Below are 14,673 nucleotides of genomic sequence, written 5' to 3'. Positions count from 1 at the left end.
TGTGAGCACTCAAAGCTCACACTGAGAGACTGAGGGAGCCTAAGGGGTCCCCTCTTAATTACAGATTAGAAAGCAGAGAGGCCCCAGTGGCAGTGAAGCTGAGAGTGAATTACCCTCTTAGCCCCGCTGTTCCTTGTCATGGTCATCGTCTCACTCCCAAGGGCTCAAGTGTGATTCTGATCTCAACAGCTTTCCCGTGCATTTTTGCTTTACACGGCCACTGAGGTTCTTAACCCTTTACACACACACACACCGCCACGGTCATTAATGAAATCCAACCAGCGTGCAATTACGGCTTTCACTCCAAAAATGCCTGTGAACTGTGGATTTGCTGAAGGAAGCATAGCCATATCTAGCTGAACTTATGATACAAGCAGTCTTCAAAGACGTGAGCTGGGGTCTTTTAAGTGCTACAGAACAGGAAATTCCTCGTTTGAGGAAAACCATGCTAGACATTCTTCGCTTAAGGAATTGGGTGGAATGCAAATGACTGGAAATTCTAGGTGGGGACAATATGAGTCGAATTTTCTGATATAGTGACAGTCTTGCCCTGTGGTCTCATCTACTGCCACAGCATCGATAGCAGGGGGCTAATCTGAGTCACTCACTCAGCCACCCCTCCCTTTCTTTGGGGGTCCCACCACTGGGTCTTGGATGGAAATTGTCCTATGCAAGCGGTCCTTCCTATTTTCTGGAACTCTGTGAGAACCTTCTGAGATGAGGCAGAGATGAAGATGATGGGGATATTGTTTAGACTCTACTGCTTTGAAATGTTTATTCTCTTTTCTGTTCTGCCAGGGCCACAGAGGTGTCCTCAACTCTGGCTTAAACCAAGCAGTGCCGCAGAATCAGGAGATGCTGGCACTTCAGCCTACATGAAATGCATGCAGACATACATTAAACAAGCGTGCAAATATAAGAGAACTCAGTTTTGAAGTCTAGAATGCCAATCTTAAGTTCTCTTTCTTTTTTTCCCCTTTCTTACAGATACACCTTGCCTGTCACAGAAGGAAAAGCCAACGTCACAATTCTGGATACTCAGATCCGAAAGTTGCGGTCCAGGTTTCTCTCCCAGATACACGAGGCAGCTATGAAGATGAGATCTGAAGCCACGGATGTGAAATCCACTTTGTTGGAAATCGAGGACTGGCTTGATAAATTGATGCAACTGACTGAAGAGGTAGACCTTGGAATTACACCAATGTCATTCGCTCCCAGAAGGATTCTGTGGCTAGCAGCAAGGGTGGGGTGGGTGGATGGAGCATCTGGCATGATGTTTGGGAACATGAATGGATCTGATCAATGATAAAAACCCAGGGGTTACTGGGAAGGCTACTGAGGACTGGGGTAAAAGTCATTGAAATCAGGACAAGAATTTTGAGTAGGGTCCTGAAGGAAAATCATCATTTTCATAGTGCTGTCATAGAGTATTTTAAGTGATGGAATAATAGAACACAACATAGAGATTTAAAATATCACTTTAGTGTGAATTAGGAAGACCTAGATTTAAATCCTAAATCATGTGTAACCTTGGGCAAGCTCTTCAGCCCACTTAAGCCCAGTTTCCCCATCTGTAAGGTGGAGAAAAAAGAGTACTTACATCGTGGTACTGTTGTGGAAAGACTCAGAGATGGTGATGATTATCAAGGGGGCAGCACAGTGCAGGGCGGACAGTAGTTGCTAGAGAAGTGTCAGCTGTCCCTCACGTCTGTGACTGAAAGAACAAAAGTAAACAGACTCTTCCTGTCCTTTGAGTATCCAGGGGGTAGTGTCTTAGCGCCTTCTCTGCTTCCGTCACACAGAATACCACAGGCTGGGTAAGTTATAAAGAGTGGACATTTATTTCTTACAGTTCTAGGGGCAGGGATATCGAAGACTGAGGGTCTGAGTCTGACAGGGGATTTTTTGTTGTGTTATTTCACTGCAGAGGACTAGATTGAGAGCGATCGAGCAAGCAGCTGGGAACTGAGCCTACTCTCATACTATGCCCATTCTTAGGATAACAAATCCACTCCTGCAATAGAGGCATTAATCTGTGCTTGAGGGTAAATCACTCACGACCTACTCATCTCGTTAGGCTGATTAACACTGTTAAACACATGTAACTCTGAGGAACACATTCAAACCATGGCAGTGAATGATAGCTTGCAGCTTTTTCAATCCGATGATGATTTTCGTCAAATGATGTTTGAGAGATGACAGGGTATTTTCTAAAAGAAATACCTTTCAGACCAGAGTGGGTTGCAACTCTTCATTTGCTGCCCCATCCCCAGACACACGCCCCGGCCATCCACAGCCCATTTCTTAGGCCTGTGTAACCATTGTGTGACCATAGACTTGTGTCTCCTGACCTTGAGACACAGTCTTGACCCCAGTCTCAAGTGTCTAGCCTGCTATTTCTCCAGTCTCTCTACATATAGACTCATCTTGTTTGCTTTCTTCTCCAACCAACCTACGGCCCAGCCTCAGAACAGTATGCCCGACATTATCATCTGGATGATCCGTGGAGAGAAAAGACTTGCTTATGCACGGATTCCTGCCCATCAAGTCTTATACTCCACCAGTGGTGGGAATGCGTCTGGAAAGTACTGTGGGAAAACCCAAACCATCCTTCTGAAGGTACATCTTCATTGTGGAATGGAAAAATACATGCAAATTTCTGTTCTGAAGGAGGGGTTGCTTCGTCATATTCTATTTGTTACATATCTAAGGTGTTTAAAATCAGTTCTAACCTGTTCTGGTCTCTTCTTCTGGGATCATAATTTTTATAGAGTGACACGAGACTGACTGGCATTCAACCAAGGCACCTCTCTAGATGTCTCTGACATTAATAGTAACATGACATTGTCATTTGCTTTCTGACATGAATTTTCCACTCTTGGTGTCTCGTACAAGCAATACATTTCTTCCACTTATGTTAGTGAGTGTTTGGGGAAGTGGGGGGGGTATAGCCAGTCATGGGATCAAAGTTCTCTAGAAGAACAGAATGAATACTCATTAAAAGGGAATTTATTAGATTGGCTTATATGATAGTGTCTGGGTGGCTCAGCAATGGCTATCTCAACCAGAAAGGCCAAAACTAGTGACTGATTGGTCCATGAGGCTGGATGTCTGGCACTCTCAGTTTGGTACTGAAGGCTCAGAAGATCCCTGAAGAGCCATTGGAAGCTGGACGCTGAGACCTAATATTAGGGAAAGAATGCAACAGGGGCAGCAACACAGTTGATGAACTTGCCAACAAAAGTGAAATCAAGCAGGCAAAAAGAAAACCTTTCTTCTGTCTCTTTAATCTGGGCTGCCACCGACAAGTGCCACCCACATTTATGATAGGTCTTCACACTTCGAATAATCTGATCAAGAAAGTTCCTCACAGGCATGCCTAGCATCTTGCCTTTTAGTTGATTCAGATCCAGTCAAGTTGACAACCACGACCAACCATCACAAACAGAAGTGCTCTAAATATAGACAAGTTTTGATCATTGCTACTGTAAGCAGAAGTTTTGAACATCATCATCACCATCATCACCATCATCATCATTATTATTATTGGTTTATTGAGACAACATCTTACTATGTAGATCAGGCTGGCCTGGAACTCACAGAAATCTACCTGCCTATGCCTCCCAAGTGCTGGGGTTAAGGGCATGTCTTAGAAAACTTCCTGAGGCTGCATTTAAGAGTTCAACATGGCTCCCACTGACGTGCTTTGACACCCTATCTGCCTACCCCAACAGGGGTTCCTTGGATTTAAGAAAGGAACAACAAGTTTTAAAAAGAGAAAAGGCTGAGTCAAGGTGGTATGCTCTCTAAAATAAGGAGCTGTCTGCTGACTTCTAACAGGTGTTCACATTGTTCTTAGCCAGGAGGCTGTAAGTAGCGTCAGAGTGGCCATCTCCTTCCGGATGCCTTCTGCAGAATGAATCAGACTTAAAACAGGACCTCAATTAAAATCCCCATCAGCAGTACTGGAAACAAACTGATTAATACCAAAGCTTCAAGGGGGTGTGCTCTGGGTTAGGTTGTAGAATCTAGTGGATTAACAGAAACAAATGCTTTTAAGAAACTATATATTTGTCGACTTTGATAATCCTCATTATCTGGTTTGAGAGTTTTTTAGTTCAGTGGGTTTTTTTTTCTCTTGGCATCTCTTTGTAACATTAAAAACATTGTGGAAGACTACAAAGGGCTTTCGTTCATGTGGCTTGTATCCCCAGAATTTGTTGTAACAGAAATTAAAATAGAAAAACAAACACAAGATGCAAGAGACTTTGTCTCAACACACATACACACACACACACACACACACACACACACACACCTATCTCTTGGTCAATTTATAACAGCTTTTTGTCAAGACAATGGTCATGTGCTAATGTGTGAGGTGATCTGTGAGAGCTTCCTCTTTTATCACACCAAATATTAAGAAGCCAGGCACTAAAGGGTGGGGATTTAACAAAACTAGTAATCAGGCCTGGGTTTAAAAAAAAAAAAAAAAAAAACTCCATTTAAAATTTTTTAGTTCTTTAGTTTTTTTTTTTTAAGTCAATGGAATTCTTTAGTGGAACTGGCGTTTCATCTTCTGTACTTGAGAGTTGAGTGCTATTAATACCGATGGGTACAGTGGAATGTCACTACCTCCTCTGTGCAGATGTCAATAAAGCAAGACAGATCTCACGCTGGTGCTGTTAGGAGGAGTGATCTGCCCTTGTAGACCTCCTGAAACAGTCTCAGGGACAAGTGGGAGTTTATGACTCACACTTTGGTTGATTGACTGAGTGATTGAATGAGAGACAGCTTATCAATGAAGAAAAAGATGCTCTTGAGAACGGAAGCGAGCCAGAGAGCTGGAAAGGCCAGGCACTCGGACAGCTGCACAGAACTCCGGGGCTCACTGCTTTAGCCCGTTTGCCTTTGTTGTAGGGTCATTCGTCAGTTTCAACCAAAGCAAATACAGACTCAGTCTGGTGGGAGCAATGAGTGGAAGTTGAGCATGCTTTGAGCTTTAGCATGATGTCACAGTGCATGTGGTGTCTGTCCCATGTCACCTGAGATGTTATTGTTCATCCACAGTATCCACAAGAGAAAAACAATGGTCCCAAAGTGCCTGTGGAATTGCGAGTGAATATCTGGCTGGGTTTAAGTGCCCTGGAGAAGAAGTTCAATAGCTTCGCCGAAGGCTCCTTCACCGTCTTTGCTGAAATGGTACTTTTAATGACAGTCCTGTCTTCTCTCTGGTAGGGCGGAACTTTCTCTTTTTACCTACCTATAGCTGTCGTTACTACCTCCTGAAATGCCTGTAAAAGAATCTTAGCCTAACAGATGAGGAGAAGGCCCTCCTGAGTGGAACACTCCGGAGTGACCATCTCCTTTGTGTGATAATTCAGCGGTGACCTCCAGCCAGTGACCTGGAAATGCATGATCTTCCAGCCTATGGCACTAGATCCAGTAGCAGTTTGTTGAACTGATGCTGACACAACACACTAAGTAGGATACACAAACATGCTCGTGTTTCTGGGTCTTCAAAGTCCTTCACACGTGCCAGTTCATGAACACCTCCTACCCTGCCTACTGCTGCTGTCTCAAGGCCATATCCCAAAGCCACTGAAGGTCACCACCTCCACTCTTATGAAGCTCTGCTGTCCTTGCTGAAGTTTGTGCCTGGATCTGACTAGCGTCCTGCTGGCTTCCAAGTCCCTCCATTCTGTACCCTTGTCACACACATCCTAGTTTCATGCATCCTTGTCATAACCACTTAGGGGAGCCTCCTCTCAGGTGCAAACCAACACCGAGACTCTACTATTGTGCTCTTGCTCCAATGCCATCAGGGACATACATTTCCTGCCTTCCTTTGCAGGTAAAAACTTACCTGTGCCTTGGGCAACTCATCTCTATAAGATCAACATCAGATAGACATATGACTTTGAGACCAAACAAGGACACCCATGGCCCTGGGAAGTCTCACCTCTTTCCACGGTTGAGAGCATGAAGATCAGACCATCAAGGATTTATAAATGCTAATTTAGAAGGGAATGGCCAGGGTAGTGAGATGGCTTAGTGGATACAGGGGTTTGTAGCTGAGGCTGACAACCTTAGATTAATCCCTGGGACCCACATGATCAAAGGAGAGAATCAACTACCAAAAGTTGTCCTTTGACCTCTGTATGAATGTCAGGGCTTGCGCATGTGCATGTGCGCGCACACACACACAAATAAATTTTCTTAACTTAAAAAGGAACACTGTAGCCGGGCGGCGGTGGCTCACGCCTTTAATCCCAGCACTCGGGAGGCAGAGCCAGGCAGATCTCTGTGAGTTCGAGGCCAGCCTGGGCTACCAAGTGAGCTCCAGGAAAGGCACAAAGCTACACAGAGAAACCCTGTCTCGAAAAACCAAAAAAAAAAAAAAAGGAACACTGTAAACCAGGCAGCCATTGCCACCAAACTTGCTTTCCAGAAAGTTCTTATTCTACCTGCCATATTCCAGAAGAGACTCAGCACCATTAAACCCCCATAAGGAAATTGTGTTTCTGATGTGTTCTTTGTCTACTGCCTGGGAAATAACACTATCAATTAGTTATTTCTATGGATAAATGTGTCCAAATCTAAGCAGCAAACTTACAAGTAGACTTTACAAAATCCACACATTCATAAGTTGAGGTCTGTTGTGGATGCTTCGCTGACATTCTCCCATTAAGTGTCATTCAAATAACGGAAACAACTCCCATGATGCATCACGGCTCACAGAACACACTCACAACTGTTTGCATGCATTAAGTGTAAGAAACCTGTTGTTCCCAGTTTACAGATGAGCACATTGAGTCTTAGGAGGATGAGCGACTCCCAAAGCTGCCTGAGCACTGGCAGGCCCGAGTTTAGGGTCGTATTTTGTGGGTGTACAGATTTTTTTGCTTTCTGTCATTATCTGGGAAGACTTGGATTTCATGACTGGCTTGCTTTCTTCATCTCTGATAGTATTTCTCCAATCGTGTCTGTTTTTAACAGTATGAAAACCAAGCCCTCGTGTTTGGGAAATGGGGCACATCTGGACTGGTAGGACGTCATAAGTTCTCTGATGTCACAGGAAAAATAAAACTCAAAAGAGAATTCTTTTTGCCTCCCAAAGGCTGGGAGTGGGAAGGAGACTGGATAGTGGATCCTGAAAGAAGGTTTGTGTTCGACTTTCTGTGTCACTTATTAGTGTGTGTGTGTGTGTGTGTGTGTGTGTGTGTGTGTGTGTGTCTGTCTGTCTGTCTTGGTTAGGGTTCCTATTACTGTGAAGAGACACCATGACCACAGCAACTCTTATAAAGGAAAACATTTAATTGAGGTGGCTGCTTCAGTTCAGAGGTTCAGTCCATTATCATCATGGTGGGGAGCATGGCAGCGTGCAGGCAGACATGGAGCTGGCTACATCTTCATCAGAAGGCAACAGGAAGTGGTCTGTAACTCTGGTGGGATCTTGAGCATATATGAGACCTCAGAGCCCACCTCTACAGTGACACATTTCCTCCGACATGATCATGACCTACTAACAAGGCCACACCTCCTAATTGTACCACTCCCTTTGGGATTGTGGGGATCAGTTACATTCAAACTACCACAATCTCTCTCTCTCTCTCTCTCTCTCTCTCTCTCTCTCTCTCTCTCTCTCTGTATGTATATAATATTTGAGCTAGATGTTATATGTAGACCCCGGAAAAATGGCTGAGGTGCCTATTTAATGTACCAAAGTGGACTCCGGCCACCAGGTTCTCAGCAACTACCCGTTACATAGTCATTCTGGCTGGCTAACCCTGCCCCATGCTAAATTCTCCAGCCCAGGACTGGGCTTCCCTTCCCCCAGCTTCTCTGATTCCTTCTAGAACCCAACCATTTTGGCTATGCCAGCCTTTTTGCCCCTTGGTCTCTTGTCCACTTTGTCTGTGGCTCCTCTCTTAGCCGCCCCCCCTTCTCTTCCTTTCTCACCCTGCTACATGACACCTCTCTCAATCAATCAACAATCAGTAAGTAAATAAAAATGTGACTGACAGCATTATCCTAGAGCTCCCTCTTCTGGCCACCCTGTGATGGCACGCTCCGGGACCTGTATCGTAAGGTCTCCACTATAGCTTGGGCCTTAAAAAGGGAGGGAAATGAGCAAGCATGCTGTTTGTTCTGCCAGACCCAGTACCCACACATCCTTGCTTCTGGTGCAGGACGGTTCATTTTGTTTGGAGTTGTGGGGATTTTTGAGGAGAGGGTGGGGGTGTTGAATTGGACAGAAGGGAGGGGGTGAGGCCTGGAAAGGTAGAGAGGACCGTGACTGGAAAAACACAAGGCTGGGATGCCAGAGACAGTGGCCAAACCTTTGGGTCTCCTCTGGGGTGCAGAGGAGTGATGGATGATTTCAATTTATACAAATAGTTGGGGCTGTTTGCTTTTTGATACCATTCCAAGTGTTTGACTGCACGGAGGGTAGAAATAGTAAAGGAAAAAGAACCTCATTTGAGGGTCCCTGGCAGAAAACTTCAGGCAAAGTTGGAGCCTCCGTGCCTTCTTCTGTGGGTTTTTGAAGTAGCTTTAAACCCAAGCAAAAGCTGGCCAGACAGAGTCAGTGCGGTGCAATCAAGGGCCCCAAAGGGTCTGGAGTCTGAAATGAGCTGGCTTGGCTCTCTACTTAGAAACCATCAGTTTATGTCATGTAGAGCAAGCCATGGGCACACATTTCCACACAGCTTCACCCCACTTTTTAAAATAGAAAGGACACAGAGGAGTATTTCCCTGTTCTTTGAACTGTCAGCCAAGAGTTTTCCTGAGAAAGAGCTGGAAAGCCTCTGCTACACCAGGAAGTGTGGAAGACTCTCTGTGCTCGCTGTAGGGAACTGCTCACAGTGCTGCTGCTGCTGCTGTTTTCCTGGCTCTATCCTAATTACCAATGTGAAGAGCCCTCTATAATTTAGGTCTCGCTGGCCCAGCCCCCCTCTCTAAATGAATGTCAAAAGCTTTTAGTTCAAAGTCAGATTTGGAGTGGAGAACCCAAAGCGCTCAAGCCAGAAGGCTAGTGGTGTCATTCCAAGCTGTAGAGGTCTCCTGCCAGTGTGAAATCGCGGGGGTTGCTGGTCCTGTTTCTCCTCAGTAATAGGCGCCATCTCTCACCCACAGCCTCCTGACTGAGGCTGACGCAGGTCACACAGAGTTCACGGACGAAGTCTACCAGAATGAGAACCGCTATCCTGGAGGCGAGTGGAAGCCAGCAGAGGACACCTATACAGACGCGGTGAGCACCTGCTCTCAAGAGGGACCCTCATGTCCCATCTCTGTGCATCATGGGACATGCTCTGCCCTCTCTTCTGCTACATCCCTGCTTCCAAACAGTCTTCCATTTACAACTGAAGCCACACAAGTGCATGGTCATTACTTGCATCCAGTAAAAACTGGGCCTCTGGCTAGACACCGCTACAGCATAAAGTTTGAGTTGTACATGTTTTTTAGAGAAAAGTTTATTATCTAGCTAGTTTTTAAAATCACAAGGAATGAAATGTTCACTTTAAAGAACTATACAGGCGCCGGCGGCGGTGGTGGTACACGCCTTTAATCCCAGCACTTGGAAGGCAGAGCCGGGTGGATCTCTGAGTTCGAGGCCAGCCTGGTCCACAGAGTGAGTTCCAGGAAAGGCACAAAGCTACACAGAGAAACCCTGTCTCAAAAAAATAAAATAATAATAATAAAAAAAAAACAAAAAGAAAAGAAAAAAGAACTACACAGGCAAATAAAAACAAAAAATAAAATAATAAATAAATGGAGCTGAAGGGCTGTGTTAGCAGCTAAGCGCACTTGATACTCTTGCAGGGGCCTGGAGTTCAGTCCCCAGCACCCATGCTGGCCGCTCACAAACACCTATACTGCAGCCGCATGGGATCCCATAGCCTCCTGTGGCCTCTGCGGATTCTCTTGTGCACTTGCATATATTCACGCACATCCCCATAAATAAAAATAAACAATTTTCAACAAAATTCTTTAAACTTTTAAAAAATCCAAGCAGTGTTCAAGGAAATGAGAAATATCTCACCCTGCCTAACACTGTCGTCTGTTAAATAATCACTGTTGTGGGTTTCTGCTCACATACAAGTGTACTTTTTCCTCTTCTAATTGTGTTGTAATTTGTATTGTGCACATAGCTTCTACAACACATATCTTCACATAATGATGTATTTAAGCACGAGTGTGTGTACATGTGTGTAGAGGAGCACATGCAAGTGTGTGCACATGCATGTAGAGGCAAGGTTCCACATGCCGTGTCTTCCTCAGTCACTCCCTGCCTCGTTTGTTTTGAGACAGGGATTTTCAGTGAACCTGGGGCCCCCTGACTTGGCTGGGCTGTCTGGCCAACAAGCTCCCGGGAGCTCTTCCTGTCCTCGTCCCTAGCTCTAGGGTTACAGATGCGGACTTCCACTCCGGCCTTTATGTGCATGCCGGGCTTCTGACGTAGTTATTAACTGGGCCATCTCCCCAGCTCCAGGTCGTCTTTGATAACGGCACATACAGAGCTGTGAACTTTGCTATAGGACCCTATGGTCATTTATTTGTACATCTCATAGACATTTAGGGTTTGGTAGTTTGGGTGAGTTTTTTTTTTTATTTTGTTCCAAAATGTTTTCTTTGGTCTTTATTAAAAAAATGTGGCAATGAATATCTTTATACAACCATTTTTACACAAGTAATGGAAGCTTATGTCTAGAAAAATGTCTTTGGAATGGTGTGTTCAAATTCTAAATGATTAAAAAACATTGTGATACTGTTGCCAAGCGGCCTTGCAGGGAAGCGTACACACTCATTTCCAGCACCAGTGTAACGGGGACTTGGTTTCAGTACCGTCCCACTACGTCATCTTTGTTGATCCCTAAACAAGATCCCTGCCCCTGTTACACTTTGTGTTCCTGTAATTTAAGGTGAAGCTGGGTGCTTTCCATGTGTACAGACGTCTTTATTTCTTCTACATATGAACTTCATATCATAACTCTCTGTGAGTTTTAATGTAAATCTGTCAATGTTTCCTATAACTTTTGCTCAGCCTCACATGATCAGCATCATGAGCCTCCAGTAGCATTTCCTGAACTTGAACACATGTGTCTTAATGCTTGATCTGTTCTCTGTTTTGTTTTTCCCAAATAAACTCTCATAAGATGAATGACACCATCAAATAGTATTAAATGAGACCTTATGAAATTGCTAATGTTTGAAATTCACATGTTCAACTTAATACTATTCTCTAAAAGTAAAAACAGAAGGTACCATACTGGTGACAAGTGATTTTCATGTAGCATTTGTATGTAAGTAAAGATTAGAGTTTTTCTGAATAGAATGAATCTCGAAGATGCTATCTATAAAGACGTGCAGGTTCTGTAGTTAAGTATCAGGAAAGTTTCCTCATCTTTGGATCTCATTCACGTCTGTCCGTCTGTCTGTCTGTCTGTCGCTCAGAATGGAGATAAGGCAGCATCACCCAGCGAGCTGACTTGCCCTCCAGGTTGGGAGTGGGAAGATGACGCATGGATATATGACATAAACCGAGCAGTGGATGAGAAAGGTAACGTGTACATCCGTTTGCCTGAGTGTGAGTCTGCAGAAAGGCCTTGGTTAACCAGAGCAAAGGTCCCATGGAAGGAAGAGCCCTACCCTCACTGGTCTATGACAATTAGGTCATGTGGTGTTATCCGTGACTGTTCAAATGAGTGTCGTCTGACTCACAAATAGATGGACAGAAGGTGGGTGAGGAGATGTTAGAAGTGGAAAATGGAGGTGATGGGGCCAATGAGCCGGACTTTGGGCTACTTAGAAATCTAGAGAAAGAATAAAGGAGAGATCTAGAGCTTGGATTTTCTCTCTTCTAATCACACTCCGTAATCTTCCTGGGATAATCAAACTTAGAGGTCCTATAACTCAGGCAGGAGAATGGCAAAATGTCTTATATGTCATCCCACTAGCAGTCATGTGATTGACATAGCTTTATTCTCCACAGTCAAGTCAGATGAACTTACCATTTGGAACCATCAAGAGGAAAAATAGAATTGATTCTTTCCTCTAATATGTGATTATACATGAGCAGAGTAGGACTGATACATAAGACTCCAAAAGGATGGTGAATTCTACATTGATTGTGATGCACACACCAGGTCTTAAAATAACGACAATTATTGAGCAACAACTGTGTACCAACCACATAGTTGTGTATCTTTTACCTCTTAAGGCTGTCAAGTTGGAACATAGACAGGTTTACCAATTTGCAGGAAATGCTACTGAAGGGCTAAGACTGTAGCTCAATAGCAGAGCACTTATCTGGTATTCACAGGGTCCTGGATTCAATCCCAAAGAAGCAGAAAGGTTACCCAAAATGCTGGGCCCAGAGGAAGTGGTTTTTGTTTTGGGAAATGTTTAGATTTTGGAATATTTGCACACACACACACACACACACACACACGCGCATATGTACATACATACATGCATTCACACATATATACATACCTTTGTATTTGTGGCATGACAGCACCCAACGTTTCAGCATGGCGCACTTCATATTTTCAGATGACGCATGTTCAACCCTGTGACAGTCGCAATAACATGGAACATCTGTGGGCAGAAAGGAGCTACATATTATCTAGCAAGTTATTTGCTGATCAGGCAGATGCTTCTCCTTGGAGTAACTATGCTCAAATTCTGTTGCAGGCTGGGAGTACGGAATTAGCATTCCTCCTGATAACAAGCCCAAGTCCTGGGTTGCAGCAGAGAAAATGTATCACACTCACAGACGGCGGAGACTGGTCCGAAAACGCAAGAAAGATTTGACACAAACAGCTTCGAGCACGGCAAGGGTAAGAGGAGCAGGAGGAGGTGCTGGGCCGGGTGCTCTGCCTGCCACACCATGCAGAGTTCCAGCTGCATGGCTGTTCCTGCAGAGCCATTTGCAAATCAAGGATCTGATACCGGGACTCAGGGTTCTGCAAGTGTACCCTGCCTGCCTGATATGTTAGAAAAGCCTCGCTCCAGCATCTCTGGGGATGAGAACAGCTATCCATGCTTCCACAAGCCCTCCAGAAGATGCTGAGACAGTGGGTGAGGCCTTTGGAAGGATAGAAAAAGGCTCTGAGGTTATGCTGGCAGAATAAGACAGTGGTGCTGATACCTCAGGACTTAGAACAAGATGCAGAAAAATTCAAGCTCCGACTCTAAAGTTTTTCTCGTTGGTGAAATGGGAGCAAGACTTAGAACCATCTATCTTAGGTAGGGTTTTCTTTTCTTCTTCTTCTTTTTTTTTCTATTTGATTTTTTGAGACAGGGGTTCTCTGTGTAGCTTTGGAGCCTGTTCTGGATCTCACTTTGTAGACCAGGCTGGAGTCAAACTCACAAAGATTCGCCTAGTTCTGCCTCCTGAGTGCTGGGATTAAAGGCGTGCACCACCACCGCCTGGCTTACGTAGTGTTTTCTATTGCTGTGATAAGACCCCATGAAAGTAGCTTGGAGAGGAAGACTTAATATTTCAGCTCAGGTGTCCTGATCACAGTCCACCATGAAGGAAAGTCAGGACAGGAACTCAAGGCAGGAACCTGGAGGCAGGAACTGATGCAGAGGCTGCTTACTGGCTTGCTCCTCATGGCTTGCTCAGCCTGCTTTCTCATAGCCCAGAACTACCTGCCTAGAGGTGGCACCATCCACAGTAAGCTGGGCCCTCCCACATCAATCATCAATCAAGAAACAGTCCTCCAGACTTGCCCTTAGGCCAACCTGGTAGGGACATTTTTCATTTGAGGTTCCCTCTTCCTAAATGACTGTAGCTTGTATCTAGTTGACATAAAACTATCCATACCCTAATTTAATTAGGGTATTACAAGGATTTAAACTGCATAGTAAATTAAGTGGAATAATAATTTGAAATTAATAATAAATGGTATGTTTTACATGTCATTTAGAATACTCAGCACACATATGCATCATGCATGAGCTATAAGGTCTGGAATGCTGCTCATTCTGGGGACGGTGTTCATAGCCATGAAATAAACTTGCTGTAGGTCATATCTCTAGAAAGTGACCAAGATGACCTTTGAACGCAGGTTAGACTAATACTAAACAGGAACTCTTCCTATTGCTCTAAAGGCTCGACTCTAGTTGGTGCCATGAAGTTACAGTTTATTCAGTGATGATCTCCCAGGGAACAAAAATAGAGCTACATCATCTTGGTGTCCACCTTGCTTAGCAGCCTGCTCTTGGTACAGAGTGTGGTAGAATAAATGTGTCTTAAACACAGCATCGTCCCACCCTGATTGGGTGAGAAATTTCTAGATGTGGTTCACTTTCTCTTTTCACATGAGCACCAGCATGATTTGGGAAGAACACTGGGCCACTGGTCAGAAATCCTAGGTCCATTCATGAGCCATGCTGAGACCTCAATCATGTCTTTAACCTGCTTCATTTTCAGTACATACACAAAATATGCCATTGTCTTTATTCACACTATTAATGGTGGATTTATTAAGGCAACTCCACATAGTTAAAAGGGAGGTTTATTTTGGGGTAACTTAGAACAGGTAAAGGGATAGTTTACAGGGTCCAGGAGAGGTGAAGTGCAGTCCAGCAGTGTTCTCTGGAGAACTCTGCTCGGTCTACCATCCAGCACCCAGGATCACCAGGAACCAAGAGAGCTGG

The 14,673-nt window shown here is 44.5% G+C and overlaps 1 protein-coding gene across 5 annotated transcripts in view; it reads left to right on the top strand.

Moving 5' to 3' along the window:
- Positions 1–14,673, top strand: part of Myof (myoferlin) — a 148,587-nt gene that overhangs the window by 88,594 nt on the left and 45,320 nt on the right. For all 5 annotated transcript variants that reach the window (XM_037206602.1, XM_037206600.1, XM_028882902.2 and 2 more), the window contains 7 exons: positions 988–1,180; positions 2,464–2,619; positions 5,071–5,202; positions 7,000–7,163; positions 9,139–9,253; positions 11,458–11,563; positions 12,700–12,845. In XM_037206602.1, coding sequence (XP_037062497.1) covers positions 988–1,180; positions 2,464–2,619; positions 5,071–5,202; positions 7,000–7,163; positions 9,139–9,253; positions 11,458–11,563; positions 12,700–12,845 — 1,012 coding nt within the window. The remainder of the gene's footprint in view (positions 1–987; positions 1,181–2,463; positions 2,620–5,070; positions 5,203–6,999; positions 7,164–9,138; positions 9,254–11,457; positions 11,564–12,699; positions 12,846–14,673) is intronic.

This window comes from Peromyscus leucopus, chromosome 1 (genome assembly GCF_004664715.2).
Source record: "Peromyscus leucopus breed LL Stock chromosome 1, UCI_PerLeu_2.1, whole genome shotgun sequence".
NCBI lineage: Eukaryota > Metazoa > Chordata > Mammalia > Rodentia > Cricetidae > Peromyscus > Peromyscus leucopus.
This window is presented reverse-complemented; position numbering and strand designations above follow the sequence as displayed.